This window comes from Lithobates pipiens, unplaced genomic scaffold, assembly GCF_037356315.1.
Source record: "Lithobates pipiens isolate NorthernLeopardFrog02 unplaced genomic scaffold, aLitPip1_a1.2 Scaffold_8, whole genome shotgun sequence".
Lineage (NCBI taxonomy): Eukaryota > Metazoa > Chordata > Amphibia > Anura > Ranidae > Lithobates > Lithobates pipiens.
In genome coordinates, this window is record NW_027507903.1 from 612,704,362 (window position 1) to 612,725,253 (window position 20,892).

At 44.7% G+C, this 20,892-nt stretch overlaps 1 protein-coding gene across 1 annotated transcript in view; it reads left to right on the forward strand.

Annotated features, from left to right (window-relative positions):
- Positions 1-4,307: 4,307 nt before the first annotated feature.
- LOC143961382 (extracellular calcium-sensing receptor-like) overlaps positions 4,308-20,892 on the forward strand; it is a 34,428-nt gene continuing 17,843 nt past the window's right edge. Inside the window, exons 1-3 of the mRNA XM_077470648.1 lie at positions 4,308-4,516; positions 12,254-12,545; positions 13,475-14,296. Of these exons, the coding sequence (XP_077326774.1) occupies positions 4,308-4,516; positions 12,254-12,545; positions 13,475-14,296 (1,323 nt within the window). The remainder of the gene's footprint in view (positions 4,517-12,253; positions 12,546-13,474; positions 14,297-20,892) is intronic.

Here is a 20,892-nt window from a genome sequence, read left to right on the forward strand (position 1 = left end):
GTACTACTTCGGGGCGACTTCGGGGGCGACTTGCATTGACTTCTATGCAGAAGTCCTCTGCAAGTCGCCGCTGACCCCCCCTGCAAGTCGCGGCGAGGAAGTCGGAGACGCCTCGCTGCGGCTCGCAGTGTGAACCGGCCCTTAGTGAAGGAGAAAACATACTTATTTACAACATTTTATAACAGAAACAAAAGAAAAAACTTTATTTATTTTTTAAATTGTAGGTCTTTTTATTTGTTTAACAAAAATTAAAAAAACACAGAGGTGCTCAAATACCACCAGAAGAAAGCTCTATTTGTGGGAACAAAATGATAAAAATTCTGTTTGAGTACAGTGTAGCATGATCGCGCAATTGTCATTTAAACAGCGACAGCGCTGAAAGCTGAAAATTGGCTTGGGCAGGAAGGGGGTATAAGTACCTGGTATTGAGTTGGTTAAGCCATAGCCACGTTTATAATGTGAATATGTAACTGATTGTTATACGGATATTTAAGCTTTATCATTCAAAATATGATATGTGCATTATGTATTGTAGGACGTTGAGTTATTACGTGTCGCCGTGCTGTGAAATGCACGTGGGCCTTGTTAATTATCCAGGACAAACCAAGGTAACCTCAATGGACTGTAATTAGGAGAGGGAGGGGGTGGTATTGTTTGTCTGTATAACTCTTATATAAAGGGCAGGTAGTGTATGCAGTACAGGGGAGACGGACAGAATGAGGTAGGTGCATAGGAAGATAAGAACATCTTTTTTTTTGTTTCTCATATTAGGTCTTTTCCAATATCTCATTATGGTTGAAGGAAAGCTGCACTTTGCATGGGAATTTTCCCCAGAGCTTATCGAATAACGTGAAGCTCTGCTGACTACCATCATCCAATCACGTGCAAGCAAAAATGCTGTATGTTTTTATTTTCCGTACATGTGATTGGGTGTTGCAAATTCCCTTGCAAAGGGAACAGTCTTGCTCTTAGTATTATTATTATTATTATTATTACACAGAATTTATATAGCGCCAACAGTTTATGCAGCCCTACTTGAGGTTAGACAGTAGGGTTGCAAATTTTTCTTAAAGCCAAGCCTGAACACTTAAGCGGCGCACAGCAAATTTTTAATTTTTTTTTTTTAGTATACACAGACCTGGGACACCTTTGGTCGCTCCAAAGAGAATAGCCAAAAAGCATCGCATAGTGCCCCCCTCACCCTCCTGTCATGCCCTGTTCTTAGCTACATGCATATCTGAATTATAAATTCAAAATGATATATTTTTTTTATTAATTGCTTTTAAGTGTAAATGTGAGATCTGATGTCTTTTTGACCCCAGATCTCATATTAAAGAGGCCCTGTCCTGCTTATTTCTTTTACAAGAGATGTTTACATTCCTTAGAATAGGAATAAAAGTGATCTTTTTTTTTTTTATTAAAGGGACAGTGTAAAAAAAAAAAAAAGTAAAATAAATGAGAAAAACATTTTTTTTCAAGTGCCCCATTCCTCCGAGCTTGCGCGCAGAAGCGAACGCATAGGCAAGTTGCGCCCACATACAGTATGTAAGCGGTGTTCAAACTACACATGTGAGGTATTGCAGCAATCATTAGAGTGAGAGCAATAATTCTAGCCCAAGACCTCCTCTGTAACTCTAAACTGGTAACCTGTAGGAATTTTTAAAGCGTTTCCTATGGAGATGTTTAAGTACCAAAGTTTTTTCGCCATTCCCACGAGTGTGCGCAATTTTAAAACATGACATGTTAAGTATCAATTTACTTATAGTATATAATTTACATTATAGAAAAAATTGAGCTAACTTTACTGTTTTCTTATTTTTTTAATTCAAAAAAGCGTATCCCCCCTCCCCCAAAAAAAATTATATATATATATATATATATATATATATATATATATATATATATATATATATATATATATATATATATATATATATATATATTAGCAGAGACCCTAGAGAATAAAATGGAGTTCATTGCAATAATTAATGTCACATCGTATTTGCACAGCGGTCTTACAAAAAAATACAAATGGGGGAAAAATACACTTTTTAAAATAAAAAAAAATATACATAATGTTTGGGGTTTCTAAGTCTCGCAAAAAATACTGATTTTAACTTGTAAAGAAGTAGGCTTGGTCCTTAAGGTCCCTTTCACGTGGGCGGCTGTCCTGCTGCTGTTAGAAGCATGTTTTGTTATTTTGAAATTCCAAGACTCCGGGCACAGCGATCACTTCACTTGTACATTGCGTTTAGCAGTGTTTACTTGCATTTACATGTGGCTACCTACCTATCTACCTGCTATCCGCAGGTGAATTAGTACACTGTGATTACCTGCGGTTATGTGCAGAGAGCTGCGCTAAATCGGTCCTGGACGCAGTCAAATTTATTTTTTCTAACCGCAGAAAAACGCATGTAACGAAACTGTTGCTAAACGCAGTGTGGGAATGGGGCCATGGGAAAGAAACCCAAACTCGTGTGAGTTTTAGTGCGGTAGATAACTTCATCTATCCACAGCTAAAAGCTGAATTCTATCCGCCCGTGCGAAAGGGGCCTAAGTGGTTAAACTCTAGCATCTTTAACTTTGCTGTACAACTACATTACAGGCCTCAGCTAGCCTATAAACATTATACGTGAGGTCAGGCGCTGATTTTAGACAAGTCTAATCCATTCTAATGCCCCATGCACATGAAGACGTGGCCCGCTGATGAAGAGGTGTTACGAAACGCGTATGGGCATGTCTATGCAGCTGTCCTGTGTCCAAGCATCAGCGTAGGTTATCCCGGGGGTGAGACTTAACCAATTGCGGCTACAGGATACTTCTAGTGTCTTTATATGCGAGAATATTGTGTTTACAATGTAAGCAGATTTTATTATGTGTGGAGTGCGAATTTTAAATAGTAAACAGGTTTCCACTATGGACTTTTTTCTTGTTTATTTTTTTCGCATGATTATGGGGATAAACAAATTGAGTCACAAGTGAAATCCTGGTGTGAGCAGAGTTCCGGGTTGGATATTCCTCTGATGGGTGGATTTTATAGTCTGTGATAATCATTTGAGCAACACATTGTGAAATATTTGCAGCGCCTGTGATTAACCCTTTAGGGGGTAAGTGCATAACCAAAGGGGGTCACACTGAGCGTGAGGTTCTTTCTACCTGCATGGTGTGGTGTGCATTTTTTCTGAGGATTTCCTATTAACCTAAGGGTTCCTGGAGCACTTCACTCACTTTATGAACTTTGATCTTATTTCTGGGACTTTTTTATGAATTATATGTCCTATCAATTTAACTGTAAGACATGTACACAGCCGAATAGCAGAGTAGGTGCAGGACATACATGACAGGGTGTAAGTAGCTTACGATAACAAGGGGTTAAGAAAGGAAGAAAAAGAAGTTTAGGTCTTACCGGATTGGTAGCCGGGGCAGTAGGGGAGGAGTGTAGTTGATGTCCAAGGAAGGGTCGAGCAGAGGTCAGCAGTTTGGGAAGGAGAAGCGAGGTGAGAAGTTCCCGCCCGCCCGCCCTATGGTTTTTTGAAGGTACACAAGGGTAGTGGTTATGGGTGGTAAGCGGCGTTGTGGTCTTTGACGACAAGGAAGAAAATTTAGGAGGTATTGGTTAAATGGTGGGACCTATTTCAGGTGTGGAGTCCTCCCGGTGGTCTGGTTGAAGTATAGACTACCGGGTAACATAATTTGGTGGGGTCTGTGGTCAGTTAGTGGTCCCCGAGGCAATTTCTGGCGGCTCGGGGCAGATACTAACATAAAGGTATTACAGACCAAAAAAGTTGGAAGATGGGGTCGTCAGGGACCAGCAACAAAAAGGTATTGAGATTGGAGCTGGAAAGGTTTTTGTTGTAAATAAACTTTTTGTTTTTTTATTGAGTTTTTGGTTATTTATTGTTAATAAAAGGCAGAACAGGCCATTTACATCCAGCAGGTATCAGTGTCATTATTAATAAGTGTAAAATCAGTAAAACATGTTTTGTTTGGGGTAGTAAGGTATCTGACTGTCCTAGTCATGAGTATTCAGTGTATACTTTTTTGCATGTATCTATTGACTAATAGATTACAGCGCTGTTAATGCTATAGTACTGTTTATGATTGTGGTTTTGACTGTATTTATGCATATTTTTAGATTTAAACTTTCTTAGATGCCTGAGCTATTTACAAATGTCTTCACCTTCTTAATGCTGTGAACTGGAAAATTACCTTTTTTTTGCCTAAACAAAGAACAGACTGGCATCTGATAAAAACCATATCTAAAAAATCAGGCTCTTTTTAGAGTGTTTTATTGTTTTTGCAGGTTGATGCCCCATCTGTACCAAACGCTCTGGCACCTTGTTGTCCTGTACAATGTCCCGACCTCATACTCAGATGGTAACCCAACAGACTTACCTCCCAGCGGGATATTGGTACCTGGAGATGTGCTCATTGGGGCTGTGATTCCCCTCCACATTGACTATCTTAACCAGGAATTCACCTTTCGAGAGAAACCTCACACAGATGCTTGCTTAATGTAAGATAAGTCATAGAATTTCTGTATATGGGGGTAGGTTGTGTGTGGAATCTCAAGCCATTTTTTGGGTCAATTATTATTTATTGATAATTTTCTTATGTACGACTAACCTTTACTGTTATCAATCTGTTATATCTATGTATTCTCTTTCTACTACTTTTTGTACCAAATAAAAATAGTTTGTAAACAAAAAAAAAAAGGAAATAAAGTTCTTACATAGTGTTGAGTGAACAGTTCCAGCCAAGTAAAAGTTTTGGCCCAAACATTGCCTGTTCTCCTGTTCGGTGAACACCCGAGTTTGTGAGAGAACATCCCGCCAAGCATCCCGCTGAATGCCCCACAATGCATTGAGCACTTCACAGTGCATTCTAGGACCCTAATTGGATGAAGCTGTGCTTTCCCAATTAGGGCACGGAGCACTGTCAGAGTCCTGATTGGACAAAGTGATGATGACTTTCTCCAATAACGGCTCAGTGCTCATAGTCCCACTCCACACTATAAAAGGTTCCTTCCCATGGGAGCAATAAATAGAGCAAGGCTCAGTTTGCTACTAGCGAGTTAGTGTGTTCACTTAGTGCCGGTTCACACAGGGGTGGCTGTAAAGTCACCCGACTCTCATCCGACTCTGAAGCTGCCCCAGACAGTGCGACTTCAGTGCGGCTTGCAAAAAGGCTTCTGTATAGAAGTCAATGCAAGCCGCTCCGAAGTCGCCCCAAAGTACTACAGGAACCTTTTTTTAAGTCAGAGTGACTTGAGTCCATTGCAATGCATGGAGCGCGACTTGTCAGGTGGCTAAGTCATCTGACAGGTCGTCCCTGTGTGAACCGGCACTTATTGTGCCTCTGAGTGTAGAGTGTTAGTGTAGTGTTAGTAATAGTGTCAGTATAATGTTCCAGTATAGTTTAGTGTCAGTGTAGCATGTTAGTGTAGTGCTGTGTTTAACACAGCATTACAAAACATTTAATGCTGTATACAGTGCTGTATACCCTTTTTTTTTGGTTGCTGTGTTTGTTTTTGTTGTGTTTTTTGTCCCCTGCCTGCCCACTTTTTTTTTAAATTGTCAGCCTCAGTTTTTCTGGCTGCAGTGCTGGTGTTGCACCTTTTGTTTTTTTTTGTTTTTTTGTATATTTTTTACATTTCTCTCAGCATCAGTCCTCAATTTAAAGTGCACCAAACACAACTTTCCATTCAATAAAGTGCATCCAATCATCCATTTTCCAGTTTCTATTAGATTTGGGTAATAAGACCCCCCATCCTGTCTGCAAGGCCAGCAAGGGGAGGCAGACGTTCCCATGCCACTATGAGGGGGCCAGCAGCATCTGTGTCCCCAGGCAAAGATATGGACATGGTCAGTCCTCAGGCAGGGCACATTTGTCCCAGTTTTGTGATGTTGCTCATGCTATCCAGCCACAGCATACAGAGGAGGGGATGGAGTGGCTTACTAAATCATCCTCTATGACCTTAGCTGACACTAGTACGCAGTCCACCGCAGCTGCCAGAGTGGCTTTTTCTGCCTCCTTGTCTATAGCTACTGCTGCCCTAGCCCCAGCCTCATGTATGGAGGAGTCAGATGAATTATTTGAACACACCGTCATCCACTTGCTTCTTGAGGATACACAGACATTACTTGATTCAGATGTTAGTTCTGAGGTAGAGGGAGGGAGTAACATGAGCCAACAGAGAGGGGAAAACACTGATAAACAACAAATTGGCAGTCATGTTCCCCCATCTGCTGTGTATTGACAATTTGGCTCCAGTGATAGGATGAGGATGGAGGGGATGATGATGATGAAGTCACTGATGCGACTTGGGTGCCGGAAGAGCAGAGGAGAAAAGTGAGGGGAAGAAACAACCCCCACGAGGCAGGATCTCCTCCAGAGGCAGCTATCATGGAAGAGTAGAGAGAAGTCATCCTATTCCATCAGATTGTGGAGCTGTTATCTCCTGGCCCACTTCTCACAGCTCAGCTGTGTGGGCCTTATTTAGCACATGTTGCAATGCTGATCGCACTGTTACATTTTGCAGTCTTTACACCAAGCAGATCAAGCAAAAATACCAGCCATTTTGGTACCACATTGACAAGGCATTTAACCTCCCACCACTCAGCCCATTGGCAAGAGCACCTGAAAACCAGACACAATTCTTCTATTCTTACTCCTCACATTTCATGTCTACCCCTGCTATATCTCATGACTTCTCAGCAGCCTCCACTGACAGGGATGATGATATAGCAAAGAGTGTCACAGGTCCTTGCAACACATCGCCAGCAGCACACCACCAGTTGTAGAGTGTAGCAGGCAAATTTCTCTGCCCCAGTTGCTGCATCGAAAAAAAAATGCATTCCCTGCCCACATGCCCAGTGTCTAAATTTCTGTTTGTCCAAAGTGCTGGCTTTAGAACTCCTGCCTTTCTGTCTGGTGGATTCTGCCAGCTTCTGTGAATTTGCCGAATGTGCTGTATCACAATGGCAGGTTCCCAGTCACTATTTCTTTGCATGAAAGACAATCCCAGCTCTGTACCATCCCATGAAAGGCAATGTTTTGGCATCGTTGGGCAAGACAATCAGCCACAAGGTCCATATTAGGGACGATATATTTAGTTCACAGCACACTGAGTAACTCTGTCTGCAACTAGGAAGAATGCAGGACAGGGCTCAGTGCTGGGGTTGTTTTGCTGCTATGACTCTATACAGCTGGTGGGTATGATGCAAGATCTGTCAGCTCCACCCTTTCCTCCTCCTCATTCATGCCCTCCCTTGCTGGATTGTCCTATGAACCACCAATACCCACTAAGTATTCCAGGAGTCATTTAACAAGTCAGGCAAAAAGATGTCATGCAGTACTTCAGCTGGTCTGTCTAGGGGACAGGAGGCACACTGCAGGGGCAAGCCCAGAGGTGGTTCACGCCACGGAAGCTTGAGCCAGGAATGGTGGTGTGCGATAATGGCAGTAACTTTCTGTCCTCCCTTCCACAGGGAAAGTTGACACATGCCTGGCACATGTCCTCAATTTGGTGTTGCAGCATTTCCTAAACAGGTACCCAGGTTTGCAGGTTAGATCTTCTAAGGCAGGCCAGAAGAGTCTGAAGCCATTTCAGGCGGTCATACACAGCCATTTTGGTTGGCTGAAATTCAACGGGAATTTGACCTGCCCGTAAACCGCCTGATTTATGACATGCCTACCAGGTGGCACTCAACTTTGGCAATGCTGCAGTGGCTGCACATGCAGCAGAGGGACGACAATGAGTACCTGAGTATGGCACAAGGACAGGCTCAGGGCATCTCTGCTCTTTGTTCCCCATGCCAATGAGTGCTATTAAAGGGTGCATGCACAGTACTGTCACCATTCGAGGAGGCGACAAGGATGGTGAGCTGTGACAATGCTTGCATCAGTGTCACAATCCCACTTGTGTTCCAGCTGAAGTATACTCTGCATTGCATTATGGACAGGGCACTCGAGACAGAGCAGCGGAAGAAAGAGGAGGACTCCCTTTCCTCTCAAGGCCTGCTTTATGCAGACACCATTATTGTGATGCCACAGAACAGACAAGAGGAGAGGAAAGAGAAGGAGAAGGAGGAGGTGGATTCTGGCAGTTTTGTCGGCATAGAAGGAGAGAAAGACATACGTCCAACCTTAAGGCATGGTTTTCAGTCCCCAGAAACCTTGGAAGTAGTACGTGGCTGGGAGGAGGCAGTTCCAGATACTGTAATGGGCAGTGACCCTGAGGACTCTGCTTCTCATGCCTCCACAAGCTTGGGGTGCATGGGCTCCCTACGTCTTCAAAGCTTGTGAAAAGACGAGAGAATTTGTGGCATCAAGGAGAAGGCTCATTATTGGTTGGCAACCCTCCTTGAACACTGTTACCAGTAGAAAGTCTTGGAACTCATCCTGCCCTTGCAGAGGGAGCACAGGATGAAATATATTGAGGACACCATAAAGTGGAGATTATGTAACACCTTTCCAAACTCTGGTAGGTTAAATCTCATGTAATAGGTATTTTTGAGGCTTCTGTCTGTCAAAAGAGGAGCAGTGGTGCATGTTAAAATGCTGTCAGCTTCAGGATCCCATTGGCAGCATCTGCATCATATGGTGGAAGATTATCTAGGGGTGAAAACAGACATGGAGAACTTTCCAATAGACAATCCACTGGGTCATGACAATAGACCACTAGCCAGAACTTGCCCAGTATGCAGTTGAGCTGCTGGGCTGCCCAGCATCCAGTGTGCTTTCGGAATTGGGCATTCAGTACTGCCAGAGGTTTTGTGACAGATAAAAGAGCGTGCCTGTCCACAGACTCCATTGATCGGCTGACATTTGTCAAAATGAATCCCTCCTGGATTAGCAGCAGCTGTCAAGCCCCTCATGCCGGTGTTGCCGGTTAAGTGTTGGGATCTCAAATCTCTGCAAGACTGTCTAAGCTGCCTAGCTCTGTTGGTGTTGATTTTATCTTGAGCACAATTAACACCCAAGGACCAATTTTTCCACACCTGTTTGACAGGTGCATCAAATTAACATTTTTTTACAGCAAGGCCAATTCTTGTTTTCATCAAGAGTATCTCTAGAAGGTTACAGGGTGAAGGCACCACCAACACCCAAAGACCATTTTTTCACAGCTGTGTGACAGGGGCATAAAATTTAAAGGGTAACTCCACTTTTATGGAGAAAAAGAAATATCAAATAAAGAAAAATTAATATAGCGTATACAATTGCAACACAAGTCATATTGTAATTGAATGTTATTAAAAAATTACCTTTCCATTTTAATCTGCAGCTGCTGTAATTTTCTGTAAATGTAGTGCAATATAGCTACCTGGAGTTGTTCTGTACACAGAGTGTGTACTGACCACCCCCCAGAAACATAATTTCCTGCTTGTGTGACGGGTTCACAGATTTTCCCACAAGTCTACCTAAGATAAAAGTCAGATTTCAGGCATCCCTTGCTTCAAAAATGTAAGTTTTGGTGAGATACGCACTGAAGGAACACATCTAAAGGGATGCAGATCCTGCAGATTTCCTCATTAGTGCTGTGCAGGTGCACAGCTGAAAGATAATTATAAAACCACTCCCATTAGACTCACTCAGACCAGAGGCAGAGAGGAACAAACAGCAATTTCTTCAGAATAACAAAAGGTAGAAATCTGCAACAAAGGTTGGTATAATCCTTGCAATGTACATAAATCACCCAGAAGGGAATTTTTTTTCTCAACAATAGTTGGAGTTTAAATTTTATACAGCAAGGCCAATTCTTGTTTTCATCAGGAGTACCTCTAGAAGGTTATGGGTGAATGCACCATCAACACCCAAAGACCATTATTCCACAACTGTGTGACAGGGGTGTCAAATAATTTTTTTTTGCACCAAGGCCAATTCTTGCTTTCATCAAGAGTACCTCTAGAAGGTTACAGGGTGAAGACACGCCAACACCCAAAGACCAATTTTCCTGCAACTGTGTGACAGGGGCATCAAATTAAAATTTTTTACAGCAACGACAATTCTTGCTTTGATTAAGAGTACCTCTAGAAGCTAACAGGGTGAAGGCGCCACCAACACCCAAAGGCCATTTTTCATTAACTGTGTGACAGGGGCATTCAATTTAAATTTTTTAGAGCAAGGCCAATTCTTGCTTTCATCAAGAGTACCTCTAGAAGTTTATGTGGTGAAGGCACCACCAACACCCAAAGATTATATTTCCACAACTGTGTGACAGGGGCATCGAATATATATATATATTTTTTTACAGCAATGCCAACTCTTGCTTTCATCAAGTGTACCTCTATAGGGTTAGGGTGTGAAGGCACCACCAACACCCAAAGCCCAATTTTCTGCACTTGTTATTTCTACCCAAAGTCTGCAAAAGAGACACCAGACTTTATCTTTAAAAAAAATATTAATCTTGGCCTGAGTATACTATAATTTGGCTTCTTCACATAAGACTTGCACAATGTGGTGCAACAATTTGTTATTTCCATCCAAAGTTTGCCAAATAAACACCAAAATGTATCCAACAAATCTCTAATCTTGTTCGGAGTGCACTAAATTGTGGCCTCATCATACAGACTGGCTTCCCAAGCAGTAGTTTACAAAATAAAGAAAGCTTGCAGGGAAAATCAGATTAAAAGTAATTTTTTTTTTTATAAATGTTAGTTTTTCTGCAGCAGATGCACTACTTTACAGGCAGACTAAGGGGCCCCCAGGCACTAAAGTTAAAGGATTTTTTATTCTTTGCTTTACTTTAGGAAATCGTTAAAATCACTGCTCCTTTTAAAACGATGTTTTGTTTTCTGCATGGGTACATACGCCATGCCATTTTTATGGTCAATAACTTGCATATAAGCCTTAAAAATGGGAATTTTTTAAGTTTGAGTCCCATAGACTTCAATAGGATCCAAACTTTTGCGATGGTCGAGAATTTTGCCCCAAACGAACTGGGGGGTGTTTGGCCCATCTCTATTCTTAAGTTATCCTATCTCATAAGGAACTAAATTACAGCACTGGCAGAAAGTACATGGGGCCCCAGTACAAGTTCTGTTATGGACCTCACCTAAATGAGTCCACCTCTTGCTGCCCCTTCCTTTCCTGAGGGGAACAAATAATGAAAAATCATCTCTGAGCACCAGCATTGGGGAGTTTTTGTTCACATTATATACAAATGAACAATTAGATTAAAGCAGCTCATTGATTGGGAAAATGTTAACTGTAGATTGTTCAACTTAGAAACAGGTTAAGTGCAGAATCTGAAAGAGGTCAACTGCAGGTTGATGCAACTTAAAAGCATGTCAAGTGCAGGTCATAAGACGGACAGCTGAAGGTTAATGCAACTTAGAAACAAGTCAAGTGCAAGTCAAATGGAGGTCACCTGAGCATTGATTCAACTTTGAAGCAGAAGGAGGTCAACTGCAGATTGATGCAACGTAGGAGCAGACCAAGTGCAGTTCAGAAGGAGGTCAACTGCAGGTTGATGCAACTTAGAAGCAGGTCATGTGCAAGTCAGAAGGGTGTCAACTGCAGGTTGATGCAATAAAAAAACAGTTCAAGTGCAGGTCAGAAAGATATCAGCTACTGGTTGATGCACCTGTCACTGAACTCTGGATGATCTCATAAGCAACTCAAACTGATGTCAATTGCATTTGCCCATTGACACCAGCCCAAAGTTCCTCAACACATGTCCTGGTGGTGCTTTGGCATCTTTAGCACTGCTTTTTGTAATACAGAACTTGTGAAATTGTGGTCCAAAAATCTACACACCACTTCATTATAGAGTGGAGGAGAAGTCATAGTATCCAGTATCACACCTACAATCCAGTGAACCTGGGAGGTTCTCTTGCCAGCCAATGCAAACATAACACCAATAAGCTAATCAGTGCCCAGTGTTAAAGTTGAACTCCTTGCAAGCAGCTAAATACACAGATGAAAGACCTACTGTATATGAGAGCTATTTTGAGACTCACACAAAACTGCCAAATAGCATCAGTGACCCAACTTTCTTCTTCTGCATTTAAAGCAGTACATATAAGTAACCTTCCTGACCCCTGGACAACGATTGGACAATGAAAGAGCAGCATATGATTAATGAGGTAATCATGCTGTTTTTTTTTTACTGTTTCTTTCTGGATTATTGGGAATGTATGTGCAGAGTGATATTATGAGAGATTAATAGTGATATGTTCCAACTGTTGAGATAAAAATATTAACAAAAAGGTTTTTGTGGTCTTACACGCTTTTCATTCTTCACTTTCAGGTTCCTCTTTGAACAGTATCAGTTGTTGCAGGCTATGCGGTTTGCTGTTGACGAGATAAATCAAAGCGTCAAACTTCTCCCCAATATCACTTTGGGCTTCTATGCTTATGATTCCTGCACAGTACTGCAGAGGGAGCTAGAAAGCACCCTGTGGATGATGACGGGTCAAGATTGGGTCATACCAAACTATTGCTGTCGTGACCATCCCCGACTGGCAGCCATCATCGGCCACTCAACATCCACATACTCCATCCTCATGGCTCACATTTTGGGGTTGTATAGATACCCACAGGTAAGACACATAAGCCTCTAGAGCTGTGGAAACCAAAGTCACTGGGGTACAGACTGGAACAATGTAGAGATACAGGCCGTACCACCACTACTTACTTCTTATTTTTTTAAATGTAATGAATAAAAATAGCAACATCCCACTGGAAACCGGTTCCTCCACTAATGCATTTCTCTATGATATAGGGCTTAATCTCAGGGCCTCTAGGATTAGGCCCCATACCATGGACTGAAGAATTCTTTGGAGACAAAGCCTGTGTCTGACAAGTTGTGGCTCTATAGACAATATTGCTCTTTGGTAAAAAAAAGTTTTAGAAATGAAAAAAAAAAGTAGCCATGATACTGCCTGTGCCTTCCACTAAATGCATTGTTCCAATAGTGGGACATACCCAGTATGTGCCTCAAGACTACATGGCTGTTTTTTCCACAAGCATACTAATTGGCCTGGGAGCAGTACCAAGATTGTTACTACAGGTACAGTAGCTCTAGCAAAGAGTTCCCAAGTGATACCAATAAGATCTCACATGATTCTTAATAGTTGCACCCACAACCTGATTTCCAATTCTTTTCAAAGAGTCATACTGGACTTGAATGCCCCATTCATTCTGTTGCTATACAACATGCTTCTGCTTGGCAAAATCATGGAGTTAAAGCCAGCAAAGTCCATTATAGTAGAGAAAGATTTATTATCCACCCAAAGAAGATCCAGATTGCCAGCCATAACAGGCACAACACTCAAATTTGAGAACATTTTTTTTCTCAATCAAAAATATTTTTTTAACATAAAAGTACTACACTATAAGTGGTCTCTCCTGTATCTCCACCATGGCCACCCTTCACATGTTTTCTATTTTCCTCCATAGCAATATTACAAAACCTGACCATAGATTTTTTGGGAAAATTATAATTTGCTTGCAAATTTTTACTCAACAGATAAGCTATTTTTCAACCAGTTCTCTTCTGAGCAACAGGGCAAAGTTCCCTTCCTTCTTCAGGACCGTTCCAAGCGATGCTTTCCAGTCTCAAGGACTGGCACAGATGGTCATACATTTTGGATGGACATGGATAGGTCTGGTTGCTGCTGACAATGATTATGGCCAAGAGGGCATTAAGATCATTAAGCAAGAAATTGCAAAATCTGGAGCTTGTGTGGCATTCACAGAGTATATGCAGACCACCTACAGAGACATCCCTAGGATTGCCAAAATAATCAAGACCTCAACAGTTAAAGTTGTGGTGGTTTTCTCTACGGACGTCTATCTTATTCATTTACTTGATGAACTTTTGATACTTAACACAACTGGGAAAGTCTTTGTAGCTAGCGAAGCTTGGTCTATTACAAACGTACTCTCAATAGATAAGTATTCTTCCATCTTGTTGGGAACAATTGGTTTTGCATTCCGCAGCTCAAAGATCCCAGGCTTCCAAAACTATCTTAACAACATTGACCCGTACAATACTCCAGGTTCCTCTTGGGCCAACATTTTCTGGGAAGAAGCTTTTGGATGCACGTTACCTGACCAAAAGATGGTTAATGGATCAAGGAATGCATTCAATGTATGTACTGGAGATGAGGACCTTAATAACATCCATAATCTTTATAATGATGTGTCAAGCTTGAGAGCATCTTACAATATTTACACTGCTGTCTATGTTATAGCTAAAGCTCTTGATGACCTTATGTTTTGCAACAACGAGGAAGGATCCTTTTCAAAGAGAAAGTGCGCAGATATTGGGAAATTTAAAGCATGGCAGGTAAAAGGCTGTCCAAAAATGTTTTTTTTCTATGTGAGTCTGACAATACATAAGTCTAGCGCCACCCCCGAAGGAGCCGCTGGCTACATTTTGGGTTCTCTGTTCAGCGCCTCGACTCCAAGAAAAACATCAGCCCCCCTGGTACACCTGGTTGAATAAAATTACTGCAAGCACAATTTACAACACAAGTAAGAAATACATTTCGCCTGGCTGTGGGATATGGCAATAAATACACACACACACACACACACCTGTTTAGTGGTAAATACACTTAATCTATTGATTGACTATTATAGCGTACGTAACAGTTAAACCAAATTGAACACTCTCAGCAGGCAGGTTAACAATAAACAAGGCATATAAACTTTAACCACTTACAGACTGGGTGATTTGGCTGCTTAATGACCAGGCCATTTTATGCGATACGGCGCTGCGTTGCTTTAACTGACAATTGCACGGTCATGCGACGCTGAACCCAAACAAAATGTATGTCCTGTTTTCCCACAAATAGAACTTTCTTTTGGTGGTATTTGATCACCTCTACGTTTTTTTTTTTTTTTTTGTGCTATAAACAAAAAAAGAGCGACAATTTTGAAAAAAACTATATTTTTTACTTTTTGCTATAATAAATATCCCCAAAAATGTTTTTAAAAAACAAATTTCTTCCTCAGTTTAGACCAATATATATTCTTCTACATATTTTTGGTAAATAAAATCACAATAAGCGTATATTGATTGGTTTGCACAAAAGTTATAGCGCCTGCAAACTATGGAAAAGATTTATGGGGGCGTGGCTTGGCGCAGAACGGTGATGGCAGCCTGATCTCAGAGCTCCGGCGAACGGGTCCTCGGCTAGCACTTTCCCATCAGCGTTGAGGCTAGCAAACAGGTCGGAAGGGATGGCGGGGAAGTCCACACCAGTCCCCCGCTCGCAACCGGATTCGTGCTCGCAGCTAAACCGCACGATTCCCGAGCTGTTCCGGACACAGCATGGCGAGTCTCAGGCCGCGCACATGGCGGCGGGAGGAGCCCTCTCCAACGGCGCGCAAGAGGCCCGGGGGATCCCTGAGGTGTCCCAGGATAAACTCCCGGCTTCCTCCCTCAGCTTGGCAGACCTCCAAATGGTAGCGATGGACATTAAAGCCACACTTGCAGCGGCAATCACGGACCTTAAGGCAGAGGTGAAAGGGATGGTCACCAGGATTGAGCAGGTGGAAGCTGTGACGGCAGCACATGGAGCAGCCATTCAACAGGTACAATTTACTTCAGGGGCACAGGAGCAGATCATCCTTGACATGCACAGGCACCTCGAGGACTTAGATAACAGGGGGCGGAGACACAATTTGAGGTTCAGGGGTATCCCGGAATCAATTGAAAGCCCCCATCTCCAGCAAGCTGTATGGGCAATTTGCAACACACTCCTGGGGAGACCACCGGACGCTCCGGTGGAAATGGAGAGATGCCACAGAGCCCTGCGTCCAGGGCTGGTGCAAGGATTTTTGACACCCTAGGCGAAACCTCATTTTGCCGCCCCCCCCCCCCCCGCTCCACCCCTGACTTCACCCCTTTGTCCTGCCCATGTATACCCCACCTTTTTAATGAAGCACCCATCAAATGCAGCCCACCAGTGCCCATCAAATGCAGCCTCAGCAGCGCCCATCAATGCCACCTCACCAGCGCCCATCAATGCAGCCTCACCAGCGCTCATCAAAGCAGCCTCACCAGTGCCCATCAATGCAGCCTCGCCAGCACCCATCAATGCAACCTCGCCAGCGCCCATCAATGCAGCCTCGCCAGCGCCCATCAATGCAGCCTCGCCAGCGCCCATCAATGCAGCCTCGCCAGCGCCCATCAAAGCAGCCTCACCAGCGCTCATCAAAGCAGCCTCACCAGCGCCCATCAATGCAGCCTCACCAGCACCAATCAATGCAGCCTCACCAGCGCCCATCAATGTAGCCTCACCAGTGCACATCAATGCAGCCTACTTGTGCCCATCAATGAATGTTTGCTTGCTTCCATTCATTCAGGAGTTGGGACACAGACACAGTCCTCCGCCGCCACTGCGCCTCCAACGCTATGTACGAACTGAGCGGTGGCTGCCTGCTGATGCTGAGACTTAGTTGCTTGTTGCAAAGAGAACAGAGTAGTAACACCAGTGGCCAGGCGCCCCTAGGCAGCAGTGCGCACTAGGCGGCTTCCTAGTTTGCCTAGTGGTAGCACTGGCCCTGATGGGCAGACTGGTTGTACAGAATTTGAAAGATCAACTGACTTCAGTACAACCAGCGTGTCTTTTTTTTTTTTGACGATCACTGCTGGCTGCTATAGCTGCCAGCAGTGATCACTGTATTCTGATGGCTCGGAAACCTTCACCTAAGAGCACACACCCACACACGGCTCTTACGGAAGCTTGATAAATCAAATGCCAGGCTTCCCTAGCATTACACCTGTGCAGCTGCGACTAAGTCTGGGCACAAGCCAGCACAGGCTCCTAGAGATGCAGCATGGTGCCTAGTAACAGGAGAGCTGGGATATGACGTTATTTACATCGTATCCCTGCCACTCCTAAACCTGCTTCACTGCTGCACCAGGCCCACAGTGCCCTTAATCTGACCCTGGGGACTGGTGCACTGGCCTTTACAGAGAGAGAGAGACTTCTCAACATTGCTTCCACAGAGAAAATGCAATATGGAGCAATCTCTCTCTCTGTGTGGGCAATGTGGAGCGATTTCTCTCTCTGTGTGGGCAATGTAAAGCGATTTCTCTCTTTCGATGTGCTTGCAATGTGGAGCGATTTCTCTCTCTGTGCGGGAAATGTGAAGCGATTTCTCTCTCTGTGTGGGCAATGTAAAGCGATTTCTCTCTCTCTGTGCGGGCAATGTAAAGCGATTTCTCTCTCTCTGTGTGGGCAATGTAAAGCGATTTCTCTCTCTCTGTGTGGGCAATGTAAAGCGATTTCTCTCTCTCTGTGTGGGCAATGTAAAGCGATTTCTCTCTCTCTGTGCGGGCAATGTAAAGCGATTTCTCTCTCTGTGTGGGCAATGCAAAGCGATTTCTCTCTCTCTGTGTGGGCAATGTGAAGTGATTTCTCTCTCTGTGTGGGCAACGTGAAGCGATTTTTCTCTCTCTGTGTGGGCAATGTGAAGGAATTTCTCTTTCTCTCTGTGTGGGCAATGTAAAGCGATTTCTCTCTCTCTGTGCGGGCAATGTGAAGCGATTTCTCTCTCTGTGTGGGCAATGCAAAGCGATTTCTCTCTCTCTGTGTGGGCAATGCAAAGCGATTTCTCTCTCTCTGTGTGGGCAATGTGAAGTGATTTCTCTCTCTGTGTGGGCAACGTGAAGCGATTTTTCTCTCTCTGTGTGGGCAATGTGAAGGAATTTCTCTTTCTCTCTGTGTGGGCAATGTGAAGCGATTTCTCTCTCTCTCTGTGTGGGCAATGTCAAGCGATTTCTCTCTCTGTGCGAGCAACGTGAAGCGATTTCTCTCTGTGTGTGCAATGTGAAGCGATTTCTCTGTGTGGGCAATGTGAAGCGATTTTTCTGTGCAGGCAATGTGAAGCGATTTCTCTCTCTGTGTGGGCAATGTGAAGCGATTTCTCTCTCTGTGCGGGCAACGTGAAGCGATTTCTCTCTCTGTGTGGGCAATGTGAAGCGATTTCTCTGTGTGGGCAATGTGAAGCGATTTCTCTGTGTGGGCAATGTGAAGCGATTTCTCTGTGTGGGCAATGTGAAGCGATTTTTCTGTGCGGGCAATGTGAAGCGATTTCTCTCTCTGTGTGGGCAATGTGAAGCGATTTCTCTCTCTGTGTGGGCAATGTGAAGCGATTTCTCTCTCTGTGTGGGCAATGTGAAGCGATTTCTCTCTCTGTGCGGGCAATGTGAAGCGATTTCTCTCTCTGTGCAGGCAACGTGGAGCTATTTCTCTCTCTGTGCAGGCAACGTGGAGCTAATTTGGTGGTTAAATGGGCTACTTGACTGGACTTGCCCCCCAGGCCTAAGGCTACCAGCCCTCCCCTGCCACCAGCGCCCTTCAATGCAGCCTCACCAGGGCCCAGCAATACTGCTTCACCAGCGCCCATCAATGTTGCTTCACCAGTGCCCATCAATGCCGCTTCCCCAGTGCCCATCAATACTGCTTCACCAGCGCCCATCAATACTGCTTCACCAGCGCCCATCAATACTGCTTCACCAGTGCCCATCAATACTGCTTCACCAGCGCCCATCAATATCGCTTCACCAGCGCCCATCAATATCGTTTCACCAGCGCCCATCAATATCGTTTCACCAGCGCCCATCAATATCGTTTCACCAGCGCCCATCAATACCTCCTCACCAGCGTCCATCAATACCTCCTCACCAGCGTCCATCAATACCTCCTCACCAGCGCCCATCAATACCTCCTCACCAGCGCCCATCAATACCTCTTCACCAGCGCTCAACAATGCCGCCTCACCAGCGCCCACCAATGCCCATGAATACTGCTTCACCAGCGCTCAACAATTCCGCCACACCAGAGCGCATCAAAGCCACTTCACCAGCGTGCATAAATTACAGACTTGGGGGAACATTTGGCAGATCAGTCAACAGTCAATATAATAGATATATATACACTCACATTTTAAAATTACATTTCATGGTCATCACATTCACAAAATGTCATTCACATTAAGGCCCCTTTCACACTGGGGTGGTGCGGGCTTCAGCAGCAAAGCGCCGCTATTTTTAGCGGAGCTTTACTGTTGTTTTAGTGGCGTATGCGGGGGTTAAAACTGCCCCACTAGCGGCCGAAAAAGTGTTAAAACCGCCCGCAAAGCGCTGCTGCAGTGGCGCTTTGCCGGTGGTATAGCTACGCTGCCACATTGATTTAGATGGAGTGAAAGGGGCGTTTTTTTTCAGGCGCTATTTTTAGCGCTCTAGCGCCTGAAAAACGCCCCAGTGTGAAAGGGGTGTAACAGAGAGAAAGCAACAGTTTTTTACTTACCTCACGGTCACACCAGTAAGGCTGCTTTCACACTGGGGCGGGAGCGGCGTCGGCGGTAAAGCGCCACTATTTTTAACGGCGCTTTACCGTCGTTTTAGCGGCGGTCTGCGGGCGCTAGCGGGGTGGTTTTAACCCCCGCTAGCGGCCGAAAAAGGGTTAAACCCGCCCACAAAGCGCCGCTGCAGCGGCGCTTTGCTGGCGGTATTGCCGCGGTGTCCCATTGATTTCAATGGGTAGGAGCGGTATAGGAGCGGTGAATACACCGCTCCTTCACCGCTCCAAAGATGCGGCTAGCAGGACTTTTTTCACCGTCCTGCCAGCGCATCGCTCCAGTGTGAAAGCCCTCCGGCTTTCACACTGGAGTTAAAGGGGCCGGTTTTTTTCAGGCGCTACACAGGCGCTATTTTTAGCGCTGTAACGCCTGAATACCGCCCCAGTGTGAAAGCAGCCTAACACCTGTTGCTGGCACCAACTCCACTGTATTTGCTACTAATTGCTAATTAGTAATAGTAATAGTAATTGCTAGCTTGTGTACCTGCCTCGTGTGGTGCGGTGCCTCTTCTCTTCCTGTTCCAGGCTGCACGTAGCTGATGCTGTATCCCATGATGCATGCATGCTGCCTCTGCCTGCATCCATCCATGATCCATCCTTCGTTCCAGGAACTTCCAGGAGAGCGTGGGGGCGGGGCCAGGGGCTCCGCCTCCATGCTATCAAAGCCTTCACAGAGGACTTACAGAGAGCAGAGGGGCGGAGCGGCTGCTACTGTGCCTGTGTGTGAGTCACACAGACAGACTGATCATCATTGCTAATGTCCATGTCCCTCTCCCAGACCGTCGGACTGACAGGTGGGGGTGGGGGGCGGGAGGGGGAGCGGCTGCAGTGTGCCTGCCTGTGTGTGAGTGAGTGTGGCATAACTGAGGCTGACAGCGTCTGACAGAGAGCGGAGGGGAGGAGGGGAGGAGGGGAGGAGGGGAGGAGGGGGGCGGCTTGCCTGAGACACTGAGAGGCGGTGCGGTGCCCTATAGAGGTCTGAACAGTGAGGAGGATTACTTTGGAAAGCCAGAGCGCGGCGAGGGGGAGGGCGGATGGCGCCGCTGCTTGACAAGTTGACATGGCACGGACAGCAAGGAGGACATTGTGCAGGCAGCCAGGAATAAACTAACCAGCGGCCGGGCGCCCTAGGCGGCAGTGCGCCCTAGGCGATTGCCTAGTCCGCCTAGTGGTAGCGCCGGCCCTGCCTGCGTCCAAGGGGCCGTGAAGGGGACCCCCCCAGGGATGTCATTTGCTGCCTAGTTAGCTTTAACCAAAAAGAAGACATCCTTCGCCAGGCACGCACGCAAGGTCAGATCCTACATGAGGGTGCTCATGTCCAAATCTGTGTATATCTAAAGACTTCTGCGCTCTATGGAAAAGTGAAAAGTAACTGGTGGAAAAAAGCAGCAATCACTAAATGAGTTGTCTCTCACTACTAAAAAATAAGATAAAGGATGTGATGCGCTGATTTCAAACCATACAATAATCGCAATAAGCCACAAGTATGCAATTATAAAATTCTATAAAGTGCAACTGTGCATAAATCAATCAAATGATGCTTCTGTGAATATATAAAAGTGATAGC